General features: G+C 37.9%; 1 protein-coding gene and 1 long non-coding RNA gene across 6 annotated transcripts in view; one reads left to right on the forward strand and one right to left on the reverse strand.

Annotated features, from left to right (window-relative positions):
* LOC147822250 (uncharacterized) overlaps nucleotides 1-22569 on the forward strand; it is a 44585-nt gene that overhangs the window by 2790 nt on the left and 19226 nt on the right. The window contains exon 2 of the long non-coding RNA XR_015445838.1: nucleotides 458-514. This is a non-coding gene — a long non-coding RNA (uncharacterized LOC147822250). The remainder of the gene's footprint in view (nucleotides 1-457; nucleotides 515-22569) is intronic.
* Mtrf1 (mitochondrial translation release factor 1) overlaps nucleotides 1968-22569 on the reverse strand; it is a 40004-nt gene continuing 19402 nt past the window's right edge. For 2 of the 5 annotated variants that reach the window (XM_021257910.2, XM_021257912.2), the window contains exons 6-10: nucleotides 15452-15624; nucleotides 12267-12384; nucleotides 9830-9966; nucleotides 7428-7526; nucleotides 1968-4362 (exon numbers count right to left, since the gene is read on the reverse strand). In XM_021257910.2, the coding sequence (XP_021113569.2) occupies nucleotides 4249-4362; nucleotides 7428-7526; nucleotides 9830-9966; nucleotides 12267-12384; nucleotides 15452-15624 (641 nt within the window). In that variant the 3' untranslated portion in view covers nucleotides 1968-4248. Of the gene's footprint in view, nucleotides 4363-7427; nucleotides 7527-8430; nucleotides 8467-9829; nucleotides 10609-11059; nucleotides 11474-12266; nucleotides 12385-15451; nucleotides 15625-22569 lie in introns of those variants that run through there. The other 3 variants (XM_087197307.1, XM_087197306.1, XM_087197308.1) reach the window with 3 other exon arrangements.

Here is a 22569-nt window from a genome sequence, read left to right on the forward strand (position 1 = left end):
TCCACTCACCAGGCTGGGAGGCCCCACCTGGTGCCACTTTAATTCTCTTTTGTTTTCTGGATTTTCCATTGCCCTACTCAGACCCCAGACCCTTGCCAAGCAGGCGGTAGCATTAGGTATTTGTGTCAGGCAAATGGAAACATTTGTCCACAAAAGACTTGTATAAGAATTTTCACAATAGCTTTATCCATAGTAGCCAAAAACTGGAACTAATCTAACTATATATTAATAGAATGAAAAAAGTATTGTATATTCATAGTGAATATAACACTATTCTGAAAAAAGAAACCACCTTTAAAGTATGCAATGGTGTAGGCAATTCTTGGCAATTTTATATTGAGTAAAAGAAGCCAGATAAAGTCCATACTATATGGCCACTTATGTGAAATTCCAGAACCATGAAAATAAGCTTTAATGAGTAAAAATCATAACAACTACTGCCCCTTTTGCGTGACAGGCAGAAGGTTGGCAGATTGCTAGATTTACTGGAAAGGAACATGAGGAAACTTTGAAGGTGAGGTAAGTGTTTTCTTCTTGTTTGGGCAGATGGCTACATGGCTAAATGCCATTGCCAAACTCAATGAACTGTACTCTAGAGATCTGTACATCTTATGTACTGGATATTTTCCTCTTAGGAAAAGCCCTTTTATAATGGCTGGCACTAAACAAGGTTGCTTTTAAAATAGAAAATTATCTTGAATATGATTCCATCATAAAGGAAGACTTTTCTAGAAGTATATAGGTGAACACTGTTCTAGTTCATACAAATTACTCAATAGACATGGTGCTGTATGTACATAGGATTTGAGTGTTTGCATTCTTTTATCCCTGCCACTTTATTACTAGCAGCTCATTTTTTTCCTCAAGTTTTCTTATAATATGCATAATCCAGTATAATGGAGTCTTCTTGGAAAGAAGATAAAAGACCTATTTTTGCCTAGTCATTTAGTCTTAGTACTCAAAAGCCATGGATTTAGTTCTTCAGGAATCTTTAACTTCATCTCTGTTCATGAATATTTTCAACAATGTGATCTACTGAGGTGTTTTATTGGTACTCCACCTTTTCCATTTCTGGAAACATTTCCTCTTTAAGACCAGATGTCTTCTTTCTGAGGCAACCCCCGTCATCTTTACTTCTCAATGTTGGTCCTGATTGGCTTTTGAAGGTGTCTGTCTCTGTTTCTTCAGGTTGGTGTTCAAGTACCTGGGATTCTTTCTAGAACCCATCCCTCCCAGTTTTTGTTATGTATAACATATTTCACTTTTTGGCCTTTACGGTGATCTTTACACATGTTGATTCATAGAGGTTCATTCATAAGTGAGCACCTGCTCACCTACCTTCTCAGAAGTTAGTCTTGGTGCCATTTATATGTGACTCACTACCACCACCTTCTCGCAGTTCACCAGCTACCATTCTTTTCCCTAATCAACTCAGTTTCAGAGACACTATTAGGCACTGCTAGCTCTATATCTTGGACCCATCTGTATTGTTTTATTCTGATTATAGGGTATACAGACTGTGCATGCCTTTATTTCTATATTCAAAATTATTCTGTGGCTTTAGTCATTAGCTGCCGTAAGTGTTTATGGGTTCATTTTTCCTCAACTGGAAGGTTCCTAGTGAGCTGCCTGCAGACATGGCTTCTGTTGCAAATATTCAGTAGCAGCTAACTTGTGTCAAACCTGACAGGTTTTGTTTTTGTTTTGTTTGCTTGTTTTGTGTTTTTTTTTTTTGTACTGGGGATTGAACTCGGTCCTTGTGCTTGCGCAGCAGGCGGCGAAACCACTGAGCTAAATCCCTGGCCCTTGTTTGCTTGTTTTAAGACAGGGTCTCACTATTTAAGCTCAGTGTGGCCTTGAACTCATTATGTAACACAGGCTGGCCTCAAACTCAATGTGATCCTCCTGCCTCGGCCTCCTGAGTGATGAGATTACAGGTATGCACCACTACACCTGGCCCCAACATGTACTTTTTAAACTGAAATTTTATTATTAAAAACCTTAGATGTATAGTATTCATATAGTAAAGGGAACAAATCATTGTAAATGCAATGAATTCTCACAAAATACACTTGTGTAACCTCCATTCAGCAAGAAATAGAACATTACTAGCATCCCCGAAGCTCCACATCCTGCAGCCCCAATGCAGTGATCCTCATCACTATCGACCCCACCCACCTTGCTGCAACACAATAATCAGGTCCTTTCTAAAATAATTTAATTTTTGATTATCAGCTACTAGTAGTTTACTCATCCTGACTCAACTTCAGCTTCAGTTTTAAAATATGCCCATATATTTTTGAAATAAAGTTTGTTATTCCTTGATATTCTATACATGAGAATGTACGTATGAGGCAATAAACTTGCTTTCCAGATTTTTTACAAGAATCCTAATATAGCCTTGGTTTCTATGTTTATTTCCTAACATTTTTCTATTTGACAGTTAAAAGATGTCAAGTTTATCTTTGTGCTCTGGCAGACTAATAGATCTACTACCTGAATGGAGCAGGATTATGAGTTAAAATGAATCTCACTGTATGAACATAAAGTGTGTAACAATGGAAGCACTAACTGAATAGTAGGCATCCTAGATCTTTGCTACTTCAAGCACTGTCTATATTTCAGCAGTCTCTGCCATAAGCAGGTAGCTTGTTAAAAAACGCAGTTTCTACTGAACCCAAATCAGCATTACAGCAGATGATTTGTACGTATATAGAGGTTTGAGGAAATATACAATCTGAGAATTTTTTTGTAAGTTCATAGCTCCACAATTTTTTATTCCTTTTTCCTCCAAATAAAGTGCTTTAAGGAAAAGACAAAGCTAGAGAAAGAGGGAAGAGTAAAGGGAAGTGTGGCCAATACCACAGTGTGTTCATAGCAGGCCAGGTGGACACGTTAGGGTATCCCTTGCTTTCGAGTAAGAAACACTTTCCCTTTTGTCTTTTTTCCCTTAGACCCTTCTGAAGAAACAATAATCTCTTTATAACTCAATGTGAGAAGTGACAATCTGATCATTTCTGTTGTTTGTTAGAAGAGGGTCAATACATCTAGTCCACACTTAAAGGGAGATTACACAAGAGCACGAATGCCAACAATAGGGTCTCTGGGGCCATTTCAGTTGTCTACTACAGTAAGGAATCAATGTTTATGATGCCAAAGTGTTATCCCACAGATACATGCTAATTATAAGGAGAACAAGTACCATTGTCATGTTAGTGACCAAATTGTCAAAGATAAACATAGCTGACTAGTAAAGAGGTAAAAAGTAACTACTGACAACAGCGGAAAGAGCTGAGCTCTACTGGAATTTTCGCAGAGGTAAACTGGGCATTTTAAAGGAAAATGAGGAAGAAGAGAGTGAAGTAATTCAGTAAAGTCAGTGAAGTGAAATCATACAAATGGTTGGTCAGAGTAACTGTGATGAGGTTAGCTCTGTCTGCTAGCTGGCCATGACCTAAGTTAGGATTCTATCTGCCCACAGACACTGAGAGACAGAGGAACTATCCTTTGTGATTACATTTCAAAGGAATGACTCAGGTCTTTGAGAGAGATACTTGAGTTAACAAGAGATATTTACAATTTTAAGCCTTTTTATTATTTTAGTCTTTGTAATTTTTATTTTTTATTAAAAAGTAATACTCAGTCTTAACTTTTGCATGATTAACAGTACCTGTACAGTGGTACCTTGCTTCATGAATGCTTCTGTTTGCACATGACTTGGTTTGCAAACAGAAGCATTTGGTAAAATTTTGTTTTTGTTTGTGAACTCTGTATCAGGTGACGAACACAACTATGGCCATCTTTCCTGCATGAACACAAATGTGGCCATCTTTTCCACAATTGTGGGATGAATTAAGTTCATGAACTGAGGTACTGCTATAATCTCTATCTTTAAATAAGGGATTTACAGATTGTGTCTAAATCTTCTATCATTAAAATTTACATTTTCCTGAAGTAATACATGAAAAATGTTTAATTTATAAGGAGTAGTGCATGCTTGTATCCCAGCACTCAGAAGGTTGAGGCAGGAGGATGTCAAGTTCACAATCAGCCTGGGTTTCAAATAATAAACAGTTTGGATTGTTTAATTAAAATAGAAAATAAATCCTCAAGTCAAGAGATGTGACTTTGATTCTTTAAAATATATATATTTATAGCTTCATTTATGAATATTCATAAAGATTTCAATGTCTTATCTGTTTCTTGATAGGCCCATTCCATTTATATAATAATAATAAATCAGCTGATTTATTTTGATGATTTAAGGTTTTCATCCAAAAGTTCAACAATGGCTTCTTCATCTGCTGATTGAAGCAGTCTCTGAATTAGCTGATCCAGGCACTTCTCGCCACATAAAAATTCCTGGTAAAAGAGAGGATTGTTATGAGACACTATGCTATAGTTTTGAGCTAGAATGTCCCCCAAAGGTCTGTGTGTTAAATGCTTAGTCCTTAGCTTGGCACTATTGAAAGGTGATAGTAACCTTTAAGAAATGGGGCCTAGTTGGCAGTCTTGGGTCATTGGGGGTGGGCCTGATTGAAGGGGATTGTAGGATACTGGTTTCTCTCTTTTTTTGCATCCAGCCTGTGAAGTGAATGGCCTTGTTTGCCACACACTTGCACCACAGTGTGCTCTGCCACCACAGGCCCAAAGCAACAGAGCCAATCAGCATTTCCCAACCTTCCTTGCTAAACCTCTAAAACCTTCCTTGCTAAACCTCTAAAACTGAGCCAAAATACACCTTCCCCCTTTTAAGTAACATCTCAGTTATGTTATAGAAAGCTGACTAAAACACCTGATTATTAGAAATAAAGAAGAAAAGCACAAAGAATTAAGTGCGTATTTAATTTCTTTGTAGTCATTTTTTAACAGCAACAAAAGATTAGTTAATGTTCTACAATATAAGAACACAACTGGTAACATAGGAGATCCCTTAGATGCTTACTTTCTTCCTATTCACCTCTTCTCTGTCCAAAAGTTATTACCCTGTTGCTATGGCCCTTATTACTTTTCTAACTTCATCTACAATAATCTAGTTCCTAAATTATTCACTCCTACAAACCTCTTTACTGTTCTTTACATAGATTTTTCTTTCAGTATTGGAGATTGAACCCAGAACTGTGTACATATTAGACAAGTGCTCTGCCACTAAGGTACATACCCAGCCCTTTTAACATTTTGAGACAGAGTCTCACTAGGTTGTTCAGGCTGGTCTTGAACTTGTGATCCTCCTTCCTCAGCCTCCTGAGTAGCTAGAATTAGACATGTGCCATCATATCCACCTAGATTTTTTAAAATTTTACTTGTAATTGACAAATAATAATTGTACATATTTATGGGGTACACTGTGATGTTCTGCTATATGTCTATAATATGAAATCAAATCAGGCTAATCAACAAACCTATAAGTTTACATATTTATCATTGTTTTTGTGGTGAAAACATTTAAAATCTACACTTACAGTAATTTAAAAATATACTATGTATTATTTACTATAGTAACTATTCAATGCAATAAATCACTGGATATATTCCTAACTGAAACGTACTTTTTGATCAGCATCTCCCTTCCTCATCCACCTACTTACCACTTCAATAGATTTTAATGTTATACTATTACATTTGTTTCATGTCCCCCCCCTCCCCCCTCCCCCTCCTCCCCCCTCCCCCCTCCCCCCTCCTCCCCCCTCCCCCTCCCCCCTCCCCCTCCTCCCCCCTCCCCCTCCTCCCCCCTCCCCCCCCCCCTCCTCCCCCCTCCCCCCTCCCCCTCCTCCCCCCTCCCCCCTCCCCCCTCCCCCTCCCCCTCCCCCCCTCCCCCCCTCCCCCTCCCCCTCCCCCCCTCCCCCCCTCCCCCTCCCCCTCCCCCTCCTCCCCCCTCCCCCTCCTCCCCCTCCTCCCCCTCCTCCCCCTCCCCCTCCTCCCCCTCCTCCCCCTCCCCCTCCTCCCCCTCCTCCCCCTCCTCCCCCTCCCCCTCCTCCCCCTCCCCCTCCCCCTCCTCCCCCTCCTCCTCCTGTACTGGGGATTGAACTTGGGACCTTGTGCTTGTGCAGCAGGCACTGGAACCACTGAGCTAAATCCCTGGCCCTTTTTCATGGTATTTTCAAACTGTTTCTTTTCACTAATATGGAATCTTTCCCTTCCTCTCAATAGGCTGGTTAGTGATTATTGTAACATACTATTATAATTTTCTTTATTATTTCTAAGTCTGTCATGCTAGTTAATAATAACAGAATTGGTATTTAGGTTGACATCAGATATGTTATAGCTATAAGAGCCAGTTACTTTGCCTCTGTTTCACAACTGAAATAGACAAATGTGCCTACAAGCCCATCTAAAAAATATTACTGATCATAAGAATGTGACTGTCTTAGGGAAAAGTGTCACCACTGAAAACAACTGAAAGAATATGGTATAAAGAAATTGGATATAAAAGACTATACATATTATTTGGGTTTACTTAAATGAAATTTCCAAGCTGAGCATGGTGGTGCACATCTGTAATCCCAGCATTTGCGAGGCTGGGGCAGGAAGATAGCTGTGAGATTGAAGGCAGCCTTGGCTATATAGTGAGTTCAAGGCTGGCCTGAACTATACAGTGAGACCCTGTATCAAAAGGACAAATAAGGGCCAGGGATTTAGCTCAGTGGTTCTGCCACCTGCCTCAAAAGCACAAGGTCCCGAGTTCGATCCCTGGTACCAAAAAAAAAAAAAGACAAATAAACAAACCAAATGTCCAGACTAGGTGGTTGCTTGGGGGCCTGAAGGAGGAGGGCTGAAGGGTGGAATTTCTCTTAGGGTAATGAAAATGCCCTGAAAGTGATGTGGTGACGGTAGTAGAAAGCTGTGAATGTGCTGAAAGGCATTACATTTCACACTTCAAATTGGGGGGGGGCGCGAATATGGTGTAAAGAATATGGCCAAACATATTTGGTTAATATTGTGTGTTTCCTGAGGAAAGGGAAGTTAGCAAATATTTCCTCCTTTTCAACATGGCTGCTATGTTCCTTTGTAAGAAGTGGTGTAAGATACTCTGAAATTGATAAACTCATTTAAAAAATACATTTCCCTTTAAACATTTATTTTTTGAGTATAAAATAGGACAGAATCAAGTAAAAGAAGTATCACATGAATCAAGGAAAAGGATCAAAACTTTCTGCCTTTTCCACATAGTGCTTTATGGGAGTCAGTCCATTTTCCCCTTCAGTGGCACCAAAAGAGAAGTTTTTCTGTGCTTCATCATTAATGTATTAACATTAGAAGTCCTGGTTAGATGGGATTTAGGTAGGTTAATGGTAAAAGAATTTCCCTAAGCATAGTTTTAACACCTAATAAATACACACTACAGCAGGCAGATTTCTAAAATGCCCCTGGTGGACATACTTTTATAATTCCCTTTTAAGTACATTATGAATAGTCAGTAATATTACCTTAATGTCACGAATTTCATATGCTATCCTGTGGTCAGTGACTCTATCCTGGGTGAAATTATATGTCCGAATTCTCTCTGACTGAGTCCTGGTTCCCACCTGTGCCATAACAAAAAAGCAATTTATATTTTAATTACCTTCATCACAATGGAAAAAGTATTGGTGAATGATTTTCCTATTTTAACAGTTTAAGCATTTTTAAAAGTTACATATACAAAGTGATCCAGGCAAAAGCAGGTAGAATTTAATGTTAAGACTACAGCTTGGGGACTAATGAGTTAACTCTGTGGTAGACTACATGCTTAACATGCCCAAGGCCTTTGGTCTAATCCTCAACACTACCACCAGGGATTTAGCTCAGTGGTTCCGCTGCCTGCCTCGCAAGCGCAAGGTCCCTCCATACTACCAAAGGAAAAAAAAAAAAGACTACAGGTTTGTAGAGCTTAGATACAGAATGAGAATAAATGTCTATTTAATATTTTAAACTTTAAATTTTAAAACCAAATTAATTTTCTTTCTACCCCAATTAATCAGTTCTTCCTCCTGGTTTCTACTATGTGTTCCCTTTTATTCAAGTGGGAAACTGACATTCTGTATTCAAAGAATATTTCATGGAGTTTACTATCCCAGGCTTTGATAATAAAGACTCTAGCGGGCCAGGGATTTAGCTCAGTGGTTTCACCACCTGCTGCACAAGCGCAAGGACCTGAGTTCGAGCCCCAGCACAAAAAAAAAAAAAAAAAAGATTGTATACATACAATTTTCATGAGGTCAGTCTTAAATATTCATTTAAAAAATTACTATGTGGAACCTCTACTGCCAAAAATGTTAAATGGTAAGTAAATCCCCATGTCCTTTATTAGCTCAAATGTGGCAGAATCCCCACTATTTATCACTTACTTGCCACTGTAAATGAGCATTCCCATCTGCAAATGTATACACTGATGCTGCTCCACAATCTGGGATTACCACAGAGTGCTAATATATTATTTATCCTGCCACTTTTGCTATCTGCAAGTTAGAATGTGAGTAAAGAAAGCTAGAAAGACAAAAATGTGAAAGACTCAGACATATATGAAAAGATTTAATGCACTACTTAGATTTATGCAATTCATTAACTTAAAAGACCACAAACTCTTCTAAATTTGGTTTATTGAGCCGCATCTATCTGCATATATCACCAAAGCACAGTTATCCCTGAATTTTACTTTCTCTTCTAGATTCTCTCAGAGACAGACTTTACTTTTAGAATTCAATGGTTTGTTTACTTAATGAGATTTACTCAGTTTACACAGAATTTATCTACTTATGTATTTTGGGCACCAAATGTAGGGAACAGGGGAAGGGGACGTTACCAGAACCTCTGTAGTGAGTCCTACTCTCCTGCGAGCCATGGCAGCACACGGCGAATTACAGGAAAGGTAGACAAATGAGACTGAAGAAGCTGAGCTTTGGGTCTGATCAGTGCTGCTCTGGGCAGCAAAGACAAAAACCCCCTAGCTTGCAGCGCTTTTTATTCAGTACATGGGAAAACAGATGTAACAAGTAAAAAATGTAAAATTCAGTACTTTACAGTGAGATAAACAAGGTGTAAAAAGACTGGGGGTCAGTGAAAATCTAAAAACAATGAGGAACTATGTAGATAAAGATTTGGTTTCTCTCTGGTGACTCCCACAGGTGTGGTCTTGTCCTGGAGCATTACAGCATCCGGGGATCACTGAGGTCTCAGTTGTGACCCGAGGCCAAAATGTAATTATGTCTAAAATGTCGTAGCTGGTCTGTAGGCTGGAGAACTAGGCCTACTCAAATGATTTTTCCCTAGAATTATGTAGCATTGCTCCCAACAAATACATAACAGTATAAATATAGTAAACTACAAAATTCAAAAAGTACCAAAGGGTATACAATGTAAGACAGTCTTCTTCTTAGCCCTTATCTCTAGACTCTTATCAGTAGCAACCATGGGTCCCAGTGTTTTGCAGTATCACTTATATTCCATCACAGAGTTATAATAAAACTGGACCACACAGTGAGACCCTGTCTCTAAATAAATAAATAAATATAAAACAGTGACCTTTCTCTTTTCTTTCTTTTTTTTTTTTGAGACAGGGTCTTGCTTTGTAGTCCAGGTTGGCCTTGAACTCACTATGTAGCACAGTGTGGCCTCAAACTTGCAGCCATCCTCCTGCCTCAGCCTCTGGAGTGCTGTGATTACAGGTGTGTGCCACCACACCCAGCTCTAAAATGGTGATTTTTCTTTTTTGTTTTTGGTACCAGGGATCAAACTTGGGACTTTGTGCTTGTGAGGCAGGCAGCGGCACCACTGAGCTAAATCCTGGGCCCAAAAATGGTGATTTTTCATATAGCGTATTTAAATTATTACACCAAGTAATAAGTCTTACCTGAAGTTTTCTAGCACTTTGTTGCTGACACTTGTCTTTCTCAATAATCTCCTGGTAGAGTCTAGTTCTTAACACATGAAAAGCTATTTCTTTATTTTTTATCTGTGATCGTTCTTGTTGGCATTCTACTACTATCCCTGAAAAATAATAGAGACCAAAGATAAACTATAGCCTCCATAAAACTGATTTAAGTAGACATAAGGGACACTTTAAAGAGGAAAGGTTGCCAGGTGTGGTGGTGCATGCCTATAATCCCAGCACTGAGAGGCTGAGGCAGGAGGATCACAAGTTCTAGCCCAGCCTGGGCAACTTAGTGACTTGACAAGACCCTGTCTCAAAAATCAAAAAGTGCTGGGGATGTGGCTCAGAGGCAGTGAGGATTCAAAAAAAAAAAATTGAAGAAGATATTTCAGAACTAAAAAAACCATGAGTCTCCAGATTAAAAGCAACAAACACAACAAATTAAAAAGGCTTAAGTGTTCCAAGTAAAAATGATTGACAACCAAATGTCCATGATCAATGAAGTATAAAGTTAGAGTAAAGCTATTTTCAGGTATATGAAGTCTCAAAATATTTGTATCTTGGTTTTCTTAGAAAGCTACTGAAAGATAAGCTTAACTAAAATGATAGTAAACTAAGGGAGATGATATAGAATCCAAGAGACGGGAGATCTATTACAGAATAGAAATGAAGTGACCAGGAAAACCTCTGGCAGTGCCTTAGAGAGTAACTAGTCCAGCTGGGACCAAGATGATGGGAGTCTCTAGAAAGCGCTGGACCTGTAAAAAAAAAAATAGGTTAATTTCTCTTTACAGAGACATCAGAAGATGCAGAAAAGCTTTGAGTCAATGAAAAGAAAGCAAATAAGCCAGGCATGGTGGCACATGCTTGTAATTCCAGTACTCAGGAGGCTGAGGCAGGAGAATTGAGTTTGAGGCCAGTCTGAGCTACATAGCAAGTTCAAGGTGTGCCTGGAACATAGTGAGATCCTATCTCAAAGAACAAAACAAAGAAACAAAATAAACAAGACATTAAGCATATAAAAACAATAAGGTAGTGGGCCAGGGATTCAGCTCAGCTCAGTGGCGCCGCACCTGCTTTCCCAGTGCAAGGTCCTGAGTTCGATCCCTAGTACCAGATAAAAAATAAATAAGGTAATTTTTTTTTTTCGTACTAGGGATCGAGCTTTGGACCTTGTGCTTGCGAGGCAGGTGGCGGCGCCACTGAGCTAAATCCCCAGCCCAATAAGGTAATTAATGCTAGAGAAAGAAAACTATACTGCTTGGCTCAGTAGCAAACATTATTTACCTTCTCATTTATATGAAAACAGTGAAGATTAATTTTGCAAAATATAAACACTTGGAAAGAGGGGACATAAGAGCCAAAATGCTCATCTACCATATTAAGAAGTCAACATATAATCTCTATCATTAATTGATCAGAAAAGACTACATGCCTGTTACTTAGAAATGTTGATGTAATTATGAGAAGAAATAGCTGAAAGAACTTAATGAGATTGCCTCTAGGAAACAGAAACTTAGGGTCAAGGAAGGAGAGACAAGGAAATAGAAGAGATCCATGGAGCTCCTCTTTTTTTGTATAGAAGTTTACCAGTGGACTTGAAAAACCACATATATGTAATATCTAAAAAAGAAAAGAAAGTAAAAAAAGTTTAATCTGAAAAATGTTGGAAATACAGTCCATGTACACATAACAACATTTTGGTCAATGACAAGCTGCATACATGATGATAATTCCATAAAATTATATTACCTAGTGATATAAATGTCTTAGCTTGTGAACACCTTTGAATTTTTCACAATGATGAAACTGTTTAATGATGCACTTGTCAGCACATATCACAGGTGTGGTGGTGTGTGCCTGTAATCCCAGCACTGGGGAAGCTGAGGCAGGAACATCACCATGAGTTTGAGGCCAGCCTGGGCTACATAGTGAGATCAAGGCCAACCTGAACTACATAGTGAGTCTCTGTCTCAAAGAAACAAACAAAAAAACCCATCACTTTAAAGACTGCAAAATTGTCTCATGGTGTATCAAAATTAGCAATGTTCAAAATAACAGCAAAGCCTAACAGACTAATGCAGCTAGTAGTCCACTACAAGGTGACAAAAGATCAACAGCAGTGTCATGTCCCATACTGCTTCTATGTTCCATTTGTATGCGGGCTGGAGCGCCTGTGGCTGCTCACCCCCATCCAACATACTTGAGCAGCTTCTCTGAACATCTGCTCACCATCTGCACCATTTCCAAAAAGAAAGAGTCTATAAACACAACAGGGATCTCAGATCCACAATCCCAGCATCAATTTAGGATTCTGTATAAGGAACCAGACATTAACATAGAGCTCCTTCCTTCCAAATGCTGAATATGTGAAAAAAAAATTGATAAAAGTACAAAAGCAAAGGGATGTACTTACCCGTGGGGATATGGACAAGCCTGACAGCACTGTCTGTTGTATTAACATGCTGTCCTCCTGCTCCTTTGGCTCGAAATGTATCTATTCGCACATCCCTGTGGTCCACTTTCACATCTACCTTGAATAAAAGATATAGCACAAGTAAATTCTACACTCTATGGATCCTTTTTTTTTGAGACAAGGTCTTGCTATATAGGCTAGGCTATATGCCCTTGAATTCCCTAGGTAGCACAGGCTGGACCCTGAAGTTGCAATTCTCCTGCCTTCAACTGTTGAGTGCTAGGACAGGCATGTGCCACCAAGTCTAGCTTCATGAATATTTTAATATTAAATTTACCCTGAGGTTTTAAACAAATAAAATGAACTATTTTGTGTTAAGACAAGTAATAATTAGAGTATTTGTAGAAATAACTTATACCAAAGGAAGAACCATAAACTCCCTATTTTAGTCAAGAGTGCTCTGACTATACATTCTTGGTGAGATATAGTCTATGGACAAAAATCTTAAACATTACTCAATAATCTACTATTAGTAATGTTGGTACTATAATTAAAAATGTTTATATAATTATAATAACACATAAGTAAATATATTAATTATGAGACAAGATTTTTTACTCTAAGTGGAGAGAGATATAAAATGCAAGAAATTGAGGAGAAAAAAATCTCTGTAATGTTAAATTTGAATTGGCAATATGAAACTAATTTTAAAACATGTTTTTTAGTCAAAAAGTAAGGATAGGAGCAGGGATTTAGCTCAGTGGTTCCGCCACCTGTCTCACAAGTGCAAGGTCCTGAGTTTGCTTGCCAGTACCAAAAAAAAAGAAACAGAAAAAGTAAGGCTACTCTAGTAATAATGAGCACACTTAATACCCATAATCCTCATTTCTGGGTATGTTCCCCACTGATTCCAGGCTGAGAGACATATTCTGAGACTGACTGGCTCCAGGTCTGAAATAGGCATATACAAGATGGGCCTGGGATAGCTAATTGTTTGAGAAAGCAAGAATCAAATACTGATGATGGCAAAGGAAAGAGGTCACCTGAAAAAGGGTAACATTAGGCAAGTTTGGGACAATTTGAGCAGCAAAAAGAATAATGATTATAACTCACTGGATTAAAACATATATCCATGAATCTATAATAAAGTCAGTATATGAAACTCAATATGACTTTATAATGACATCAAATAAAAGAGAAAGAAAGTGCAGCAGGGAGGGAATAGAAGGCAATAGGGAAAGCAGTTCTTTACAGAAGAATGCCCGTTAATAAATGTAGAAGGAATGACAGAATTAGAAAATCACCATTTTAAAATCCCAAACTAAATAATTGATTCATGGGGGGATCACCAATGAATGTTAAAACCATGGGTGGAAGGTTGGGGATAGGATGTGTACTCTTGAGATTACTTAGTATTTGCAAAAGGGAAAATATACCTTTACAATGTTGATTTTTGGTCACCATCCTAACTAAATGCTCAAACTATGTTTCATGAAAGGTGGGACAATGTGACATTATATGCCTCCAGATGCAACATGACTCTAATAGCAAGTATGAAATATTCTTGCTCAAAAGCTATAAATTGAGCTGGGGGTGGTAGCGCAGTTCTGTAATCCCAGCATTCCAGGAGTCAGAGGCAGGAGGATTGCAAGTTCGAGCCCAGCCTGGGCAACTTAGTAAGACCATGTCTTAAAATAAAAAGTTAAACAATGGGCTGAGGCCAGGCATGGTGGTACATATCTGTAGTCTTAACACTCGAGAGACTGAGGCAAGAGGATTGTGACTTCAAGAGTTCAAGGCCAGGGCCGGGGATTTAGCTCAGTGGTTTTGGTGCCTGCTTTGAAAGCAGAAGGATCTGAGTTGATCCCCAGTACCAAAAAAAAAAAAAAAAAAAGAGTTCAAGGCCAACCTGGACTACATAGTGAGACCTTGTCTCAACAAAACAAAAAGCAAAACAAAAACAAAAAAAAACGCTGGGTTGTAGCTCAGTGCAAAGGTCCTAGGTTCAATCCCTAGTATCGAAACAACAAGAAAAACAAAACCACACTCACACACACAAACAGAAAAACAAAAGATAATGTGATAAAAGAAAAAGTTGGGAGACAATTCCAGACTTAAAGAGCTATAACAATTGCAATGTGTAAAACTTAACTGAATCCTAGTTTAAAAATAGCTATGAAAATACTTTTGGATTGATTGGGGAAACTATAAAATAGATTACATATTAGTATTATACAGTTATGGTCAACATTCATAGATAATATTATACTTATGTAGAAGAATATACTTATTCTTGGTAGATGTACATGGAAGATTTGAAGAGTAAAGTCTAATGTTATACCATAGGTATAAAGGACAAAGATATAGCATATGAAAGAGATAATTTATATCCTTTATAGAATCATTATAGATATAAACACACACATATAATATATAGAAATTAAGCAAATGTGAGAAGATATAAACAACTGCTGATTCCCGGTGAAGGTCATAAGTTTTTATTGTGGTACTCTTTCAACTTTCTGTATGTTTAAAACCTAAAAAGTCAGCAAAGAAAAATATAGTGAAGATGGCTGAATTCAAACAGCTAGATACAGAGACTCCATTTTGACTTTGAAATAGTATCTGTGGAATTCATTTTTTTCTTAAGACAAAAGATAGATCTTTAGCATAAAGGAAGGGGACCAATGGATTAATAGAGGGGAAAAGAAGAAATAAAAGAATGTACATGTACCAACTCCCCATGATGAATGTACTCATTATATACTGCAAACATGTACTAATAAAAAGAAGCTGGGTAACAACATATAAGAAAATCTGTGAATTCAGTTTTTTGAAAAGAAGTAATTTCTATTTTAAACAAAAGAAAACAATATATCTTAGTTGAGAATAGGAGGGGCAGATGGGCATGGTGGCGCATGCCTATAATCCCAACACTTGGGAGGCTGAGGCAGGAGGATCACTGTGAGTTTGAGGCCAGCCTGGGCTACATAGTGAGTTCAAGGCTATCCTGCACTACAAAGGAAGACCTTGTGTCAAGAAACCAAAACCATTTAAAAAAAAAAAAAAAGAAGGGGGGGGCAAATTTTAACCACAAAAACAACACATTTTCCTAGAAGCTAAAGCTTTTCAGCACAGTACCCATGTACATGGAGTGAGTTTTCAATGCCTCTTGGTGCAGTTACCTCATCTGGCTGAGGAAGGACAATGACTGACATAGTTCCTGTGTGAATACGCTGCATTCTCGATGACAGGCCCACCTCAGGGATTCGCTGAACTCGGTGGATCCCACCTTCATACTTCAAATGCTTGTAGACATTCTCACCAGAAATTCGGGCAGCTGCATGATGTAGTCCACCTACAAAAAAAAATCTGAAATATCAATGAGCTAGCCATGGTGGTGGCATGCCTATAATTCCAACAGTCTAGAAGAGGCAGGAGGACTGCAAGTTTGAGCACAGCCTGGGAAATTTATTGGCTTAGCAACACCCTGCTTTAAATAAAGAGCTGGGGATGAAGCTCAATGTAAAGACCTTGGATTCAGGGGCCTGGGATTTAGCTCAGTGGTGCTGCTGCCTGCCTCACAAGTGCAAGGTCCTGAGTTCGATCCCCAGAACAACAAAAAAAAGACCTTGGATTCAATTCCCAGTACAGGAAAAAAAAAAAGATAAATTAAGGAATTCTGGTTTGAGAGGGATCAGCATTCTAAGACTCCTTTATCTAAGGACTGAATATAAGTAAAATACCTGATAAGAACGTAAAGTCAGTATAAAACTCTATTTTCCCAATGTAAATATATTAATATATAAAAAGAAATATAACAAAATATTATTTATGGTTATCTCTGGGGAACCACAGTAACAGATTACATATATATATATATATATATGACTTTTTTGTTTTGTTTTGTATAACGAGACAGTGTCTCACTATGTAGTTCAGGCTGGCCTTGAACTCACTATATAGCCCACGCTGGCCTCAAATTCACAATGATCCTCCTGCCTCAGCTTTCTCAAATTCACAATGATCCTCCTGCCTCAGCCTTCCCAATGCTGGGATTAGAGGCAGGTGCCACAACCCCCAGCTTTCATGTTTATATTTTTTGTTTGCAAGTTTTCTATAATGAGCAAGTTTTACTATTATAGTAAGACAAAAATACTGGAAAAATATACTGGGACATTTCTTGAACTACCTCTGCAATCTTAGGCTGATATGGCATTATATATATAAAAGAACATGCAGCAGTAACATAAAAATTTCATAATGTTGAATAACTCTATAGGCCTTTCCAAGTTTTTTATGGGTGCAAATTGTACTGGGGATTGAACCCAAGGCTTTGTGCACAGAGGCAAGTGTTCTACCACTGAGTTACATACATTCCTAGCCCTTTCAAAATTTTATTTTGAGATAACATCTCAGTAAGTTCCCCAGGCTAGCCACAAATTTGCAATCCTCCTGCCTTAGCCTCCTTAATAGCTGGGATTACAGACCTGTACCAACATGTTCAGCTCAAGTTTTTATAAATTTCTTGAAAGTTATATTTGCTTCGCTGTCGAGTGGGAAAATTATCACACAAACAATCTTAATACCCAGCTAGGCTCAGCTTCTTATATTACTGTAACATGCTTTTAAAAACTCTTCTTTATGATACAATTAATATTCAGATACAGAAAACTACAACAAACAAATAGACTATATGGCTTAATAACTACCACTCAGGTCAAGAAAAAGAACTTTGATGGTCACCTCATAAACCCTCTCATATGTCTTTTCCAGTCATAATCCTCACTCTTCCCCATGAATAAGCAATACCTGACTTTTATTTCTTCCTTTGTTATAACTGTGTTAGCTAAATGTGTACCACTAGGCACTATAATTTAGTCTTGTCCATTTAAAAGAAATTGAGGGGATATATCTCAGTGGTAGTTTGTGCTTAGCGTACTTGAGGCTCTGGGTTCAACTTCAGCCCCCTCAATTACGCCTCTTAATCCATATGTTCATCATCCATTTCTTTCATTTCCTACAAATTAACATGGACTATTGACCTGTAGAATTTCTAACAGTCTGGTTTTGCTGATTACACTTTTAGTGCCCTTTAACCTGTTCTGCTGTCCTCTGTATTGGGTATAATTTGGCAGCTGGGCCCAGAGACTGGATTGGACATCCATTTGAGCCCTTTGACAAGACTACAGGAGACATGTGATGTCTGGATATCTCTCTTGTTATGGTCTTGACTACCTTTGATGCTTAATACATCACTGGGGATTCAAATACTTTAATATATCATTTTATTCCGACTTAGTAATTAAAATATATTTATAGAAATATCTAGTTCCTTTTCTCTACTATTTAATTACCCAGTGATATAATCATATAAGAAAAGCAGGATAAATGATTGATTCTATCCCTTTAATGGATATACACCAATATTACTTTTTGTAGTAGAAAGAATTAGGTCCTTTTTTTTTTCCTTTGGTACTAGGGATTGATCTCAGGACCTTTCGAGCAAGGCAGGCACAGTGCCACTGAGCTAAATCCCAGAATTGGGTCCTTTTAATTCACTGAAGATGGGGCTGGGGATTTAGCTCAGTGGTTCCCCTGCCTGCCTCGCAAGCGCAAGGACCCGAGTTTGATCCCCAGTACCAAAAAAAAAAAAATTACTGGGCCGGGGATTTAGCGCAGGGGTTTCACCGCCTGTTATGCAAGTGCAAAGACCTGAGTTCGATCCCCAGTACCAAACAAAAACAAAAACAAAAACAAAACAAAAAAAAATGGATTATTAATTCACTGAAGATGACCAATTATTTTTTAAAATATTATTATGAGTTCAAGGGTATAAACTCATCTGGCATGTTTAAATCAGTTGTAATTATTATTGAAGCTCATTTTTAGCCAATGGGAGCCTCTTCCACTTCTGAGTTCATTTGATATGCCCCTTACTACAGTAGTATAGCAAGATCCTCCAGGATTATCTGAAATGTTTCTTGACACAAGAAATCACTCTTATGGCTGGGGATTTAGCTCAGTGGTTCCTCCGCCGCTTCAAAGGCGCAAGGTCCTGAGTTCAATCCCCAGTACCAAAAAGAAAAAGAAAAAAAGAAATCACTCTTACAAGGTATTGTATGGTCAAAATATACAGTGAATGTATAAATTTTAAAAAATTTTTACAGTGAAAGACACATTGTCATTAATTCCCCTCAAATACTCTCCCTTGCTTTGAACACACTTATCCCATTGTTCCTGCCACTTCCTGAAGCAGTCCTGGAAGTCTTTTTTATGTCTTTACAAGGTGTGATCAAAGCATGGTAAATGCTGCTGCTCATGCCATCCAAAAGAAAGGCATACTGTTAAAACCTTATAGCACTGTAAATTCTTGTGATTTCCTGGGATTAGTGTTGGTTCAAAGCCAGTGTCCAGTAGTCTCTGAAAGACTTTATTTTATTTTATTTTTTTATGGTACCGGGGATCAAACTTGGGACCTTGCGCTTGCGAGGCAGGCGGTGGGGCCACTGAGCTAAGTCCCTGGCCCTCTGAAAGATTTTATTATTCCTCCCTCCCTAGTGCACAGTTCCACTGTTAAAATGCTGTAGCTCCCTTTGGGAAGGCTGAGAGAAAGGTTAATAATATACACATTTTGGCAGTGTACAAGGGTCTTTCTTCAAGGAGACACATCCCCTCTTCATTCAAGGCCTGTAAACTTGTTCAAGTCTGGGAATTGATTGAGGACCCATAAAATCTCCGCTTTTATAATTCAAGTTAGACTTTTGTTCACTTGAGCTAGAAATTTTCTCTTGTACAGATCAAGAAAGAATTCAGTAGGTTTCCTACTATTTTACTCATCGGAACACTGATCCATGCAGTAAGTCTACACAATCAGATTATTCTGATTGCTTCTTTGACTCTGTTGTCCAATAACTGGGCCCACACTGTCTTTGGCAGTTGAGTGCCATCATCTAGTTCCTACTACCCTGTATCTAATTATTCCCACTGCATATAGGTTTCCCAATTAATGACCAAAATTCCTACTGTAAGCTCTGATCTATAGAGAAGAGTGATTTCACAAGGCTCTTCACTGCTCTTAAGGCTCCTTTCAAAATTTATTTCTCACAGTCTTAGTGAAAGGTATGTCTTCTGGAGACATAAATTAATCATTACATTATTTAAGTAAACTCTCCTTGAATTCAACTGATGTGTAGAGATTAACAACACAAAATTACAAACATTTTTGTTGGAGGTGGAAGAAATAATGCAACATATTTCATAGTATCCCTTTAACTTAGAAAACATTTCAAGTCATTAGATACCACCTTACAGAAAATAGTGTCAGACCTGTACTACATATCAAGGGCCATTACCCTCCCCTATTTTCACAAAGACTATTTTACAATCACTTAGTTTGGACTGCTGAAGTACACAAAATTATGATTTTAAAAGTTAATATATCTGGGCCGGGGATTTAGCTCAGTGGTTTTGCCGCCTGATGCGCAAGTGCAAGGACCCAAGTTCGATGCCCGGTACCAAAAAAAAAAAAGTTAATATATCAAATTTGCATTAAATTGTTTCTTTTCAACCTCAACTTTTAGTGTAGCATGAATTTCAGTGGGTAAGTGTAAATTCCTCTGTATTTTAATTGAACATTGTGAAAACAACAAATAATATATAAGATTTAATATTTGTATATTATATATTTATTTTTAATATATGTATATTTTACAAAGTAGATTCCTTTGTTTCTTTTGTTGTTTTGTTTCATTTTGTTTCCATATATATGTGTATTTTATAAGGTAGATTTTTTTGGGCCGGGGATTTAGCTCAGTGGGTCTGCCGCCTGCCTCGCAAGCGCAAGGATCTGAGTTTGATACCCGGTACCCCCCCCCCCCAAAAAAAACTACATGCTGAATAAGGTAGATTCTTTTGTTCCTTTTCTCTATTTTAATCTTTCCCTACCTATATCTTTTTCTAACTAGTTATAATAATGTCAATTTTTTTTTTTGGTACCAGGGATTGAACTCGGGTCCTTGCGCTTGCGCAGCAGGCAGTGAAACCACTGAGCTAAATCCCCAGCCCAATAATGTCAATTTAAAAAAAATTATTTTATAATCTCAATGAATAGAAGTTTATTCTATTCTAACTATTAATTGTTTATTCTAATTTTAAAGGTATTTGAGGGAAATACTTTAAGTGATTTTTTTAAAAGGATGTTTAAAAATATCTTTATTTTACTTCGCCAGTGAGCCAGTGTTTTCCAACCATTGTTTAGGCTGCTCTAAACAGATTCTGGAACAGAATCTTTCTTCCTGTTATTAAGTTCATATCCCTTTATTCCTGACAGTTCTATTCAAAATATGTATCTCAGACATCATTGATGGCACTTCCCAGTATTCTTTATTTCTTTTAAGATTTATGATGGTTTTATTTTTGTTCTGTATCTTTTCCTTTTAGTATTTACTTTTATTAATACATGTTTGCAGTACATAATGATTATATGGATTGTGAGGAGTTGATATATGTATATAACACATCTTAATTCTTTCTATGTCCTTAGTCTCTCTCTTTAGAATACTGCCATTTCTGATTAAATTTTCTTTGAAACTTTCTCCTCTTTTGCTTCCATAATAGTATCCTGTTCTTATCCTTTTCCTACATGTATGCATTCTCTTTCTTCTGCCAACTATTCTCTTTCTAAATATGGCCATTTTCCAAGGCCTGGTGCCTGAATTTCCCTCTTTACAGATTCCCCCTTATGTATTCTCTAAGAATCAGATATCAACTCTGTGCTAATATCCATCAAACATCTCTCCTAAATTCTGTTCTCTCAAAAAGGTTATACAGGGGTCGGGGATTTAGCTCAGTGGTTCCGCTGCCTGCCTCGAAAGTGCAAGGTCCCGAGTTTGATCCCCGGTCCCTGTTCCCCCGCAAAGTTATACAACTTCAGTATTTACTGGCTATTTCTTAATGCTACTTGATATAACCTCAAACTTAATTTAAAAAATACTCATCTGGAACTGGGAATGTAGCTCAGTGGAAGAATGCTCGCCTAGCATGTGCAAGGCCTTGAGTTTGATCCCCAGCACTAACAACAATAACAATAACAAAAGCCAAAAAACCCTCATGATAATTTTTTCCAAATGGGCTCTGCTTCCAAACATCTGTTCCACTCAGTGACATGGATAAGTATCACAATTTCCCGAGATAAAAAGATTAGAACCCCTGTGCCTCATCTCCTGTGTCAGAACAGATAATGGGATGCAGTGTAGCTCTGGACAGACTTAATTGTGATAAGAGGGCTGCTGTTACTTATTGTGTGTGATCCTGGATTAGTTATTCTCTGAGCCTAGATCTGTAAAATGAGATTAATAATATCTAGCTCACAGGATTGTGAGGACCACAGGATCAAGAGGTTCTCTAAATAGAATATATTGGACAAGTAATAGCCCCTCTTATACCCAGTCAGTTACCAAAGTTTGCCCATGTATCTTTTTAAAGTCTCTCACATGTGGACATTTCTGGATTACTTTAGAGACCTCTTTGCAGGCTGCCTTAAACCTAGCCTCTTTGATCCATTTTTTATACTGTTGGCAAAAGAATCTTCTTAAAATGTATATTTTATCAAATTATAATCATACTGATAAAATCTTTAATAGCTCCTTATGCCCTATCAGTCAAGGTTTATTCAATTTTCAAAGTTACTCAGCCAGGTGTGGTGGCACATGCCTGAAATCCCAACAATTGCAAGGCTGAGTCAGGAGAATTGTCATGAGTTTGAGGCCAGCCTGTGAGTTCGAGGTCATAATGAGCTCCTGTCTCTTGAAGAAAAAAAAAAGTTGTTCAAAAGTTGTCCACCCACTCAAATCTAGTCTAGCTACAATAGTATATCCCACTGCAAATATGCCATCAGTAAACTGGCCTCTTCAATGTGCCACCCACACATGAAGATGCTTCCTACTACCATGCTACTGTTCAGGTTGTTCCTTCCTTCTCCTATTAGTGATGTTCTCCTTTCATGAATGCTGGCTATATTTAAACTCTGTACCAAGTACAATTTATACAGCATGCTGGTTTTTACTTCCTTCCACTGTTTAATTTATAGTAATCCTCTTGCCCCACTTTGAGCTGGTCTTCTACTATTTGTAACCCCTCTGTTTATTGTGGTATACTACTGCGAAATCAAGCAGACAAAAACTTTGAGATGGATTAAATGAATGGAGAAAATGTAAGAACTGCTATCAGAGATTTTGAACTATCATATTTGAGTATGTATGTATTTCTTTTTTTGGTACGAGGGATTAAATCTAGGCATGTC

The sequence above is a fragment of the Heterocephalus glaber genome, unplaced genomic scaffold (assembly GCF_053883595.1).
Source record: "Heterocephalus glaber isolate CG9 unplaced genomic scaffold, H.glaber_assembly_v1.0 deba00001666, whole genome shotgun sequence".
Classification (NCBI taxonomy): domain Eukaryota; kingdom Metazoa; phylum Chordata; class Mammalia; order Rodentia; family Bathyergidae; genus Heterocephalus; species Heterocephalus glaber.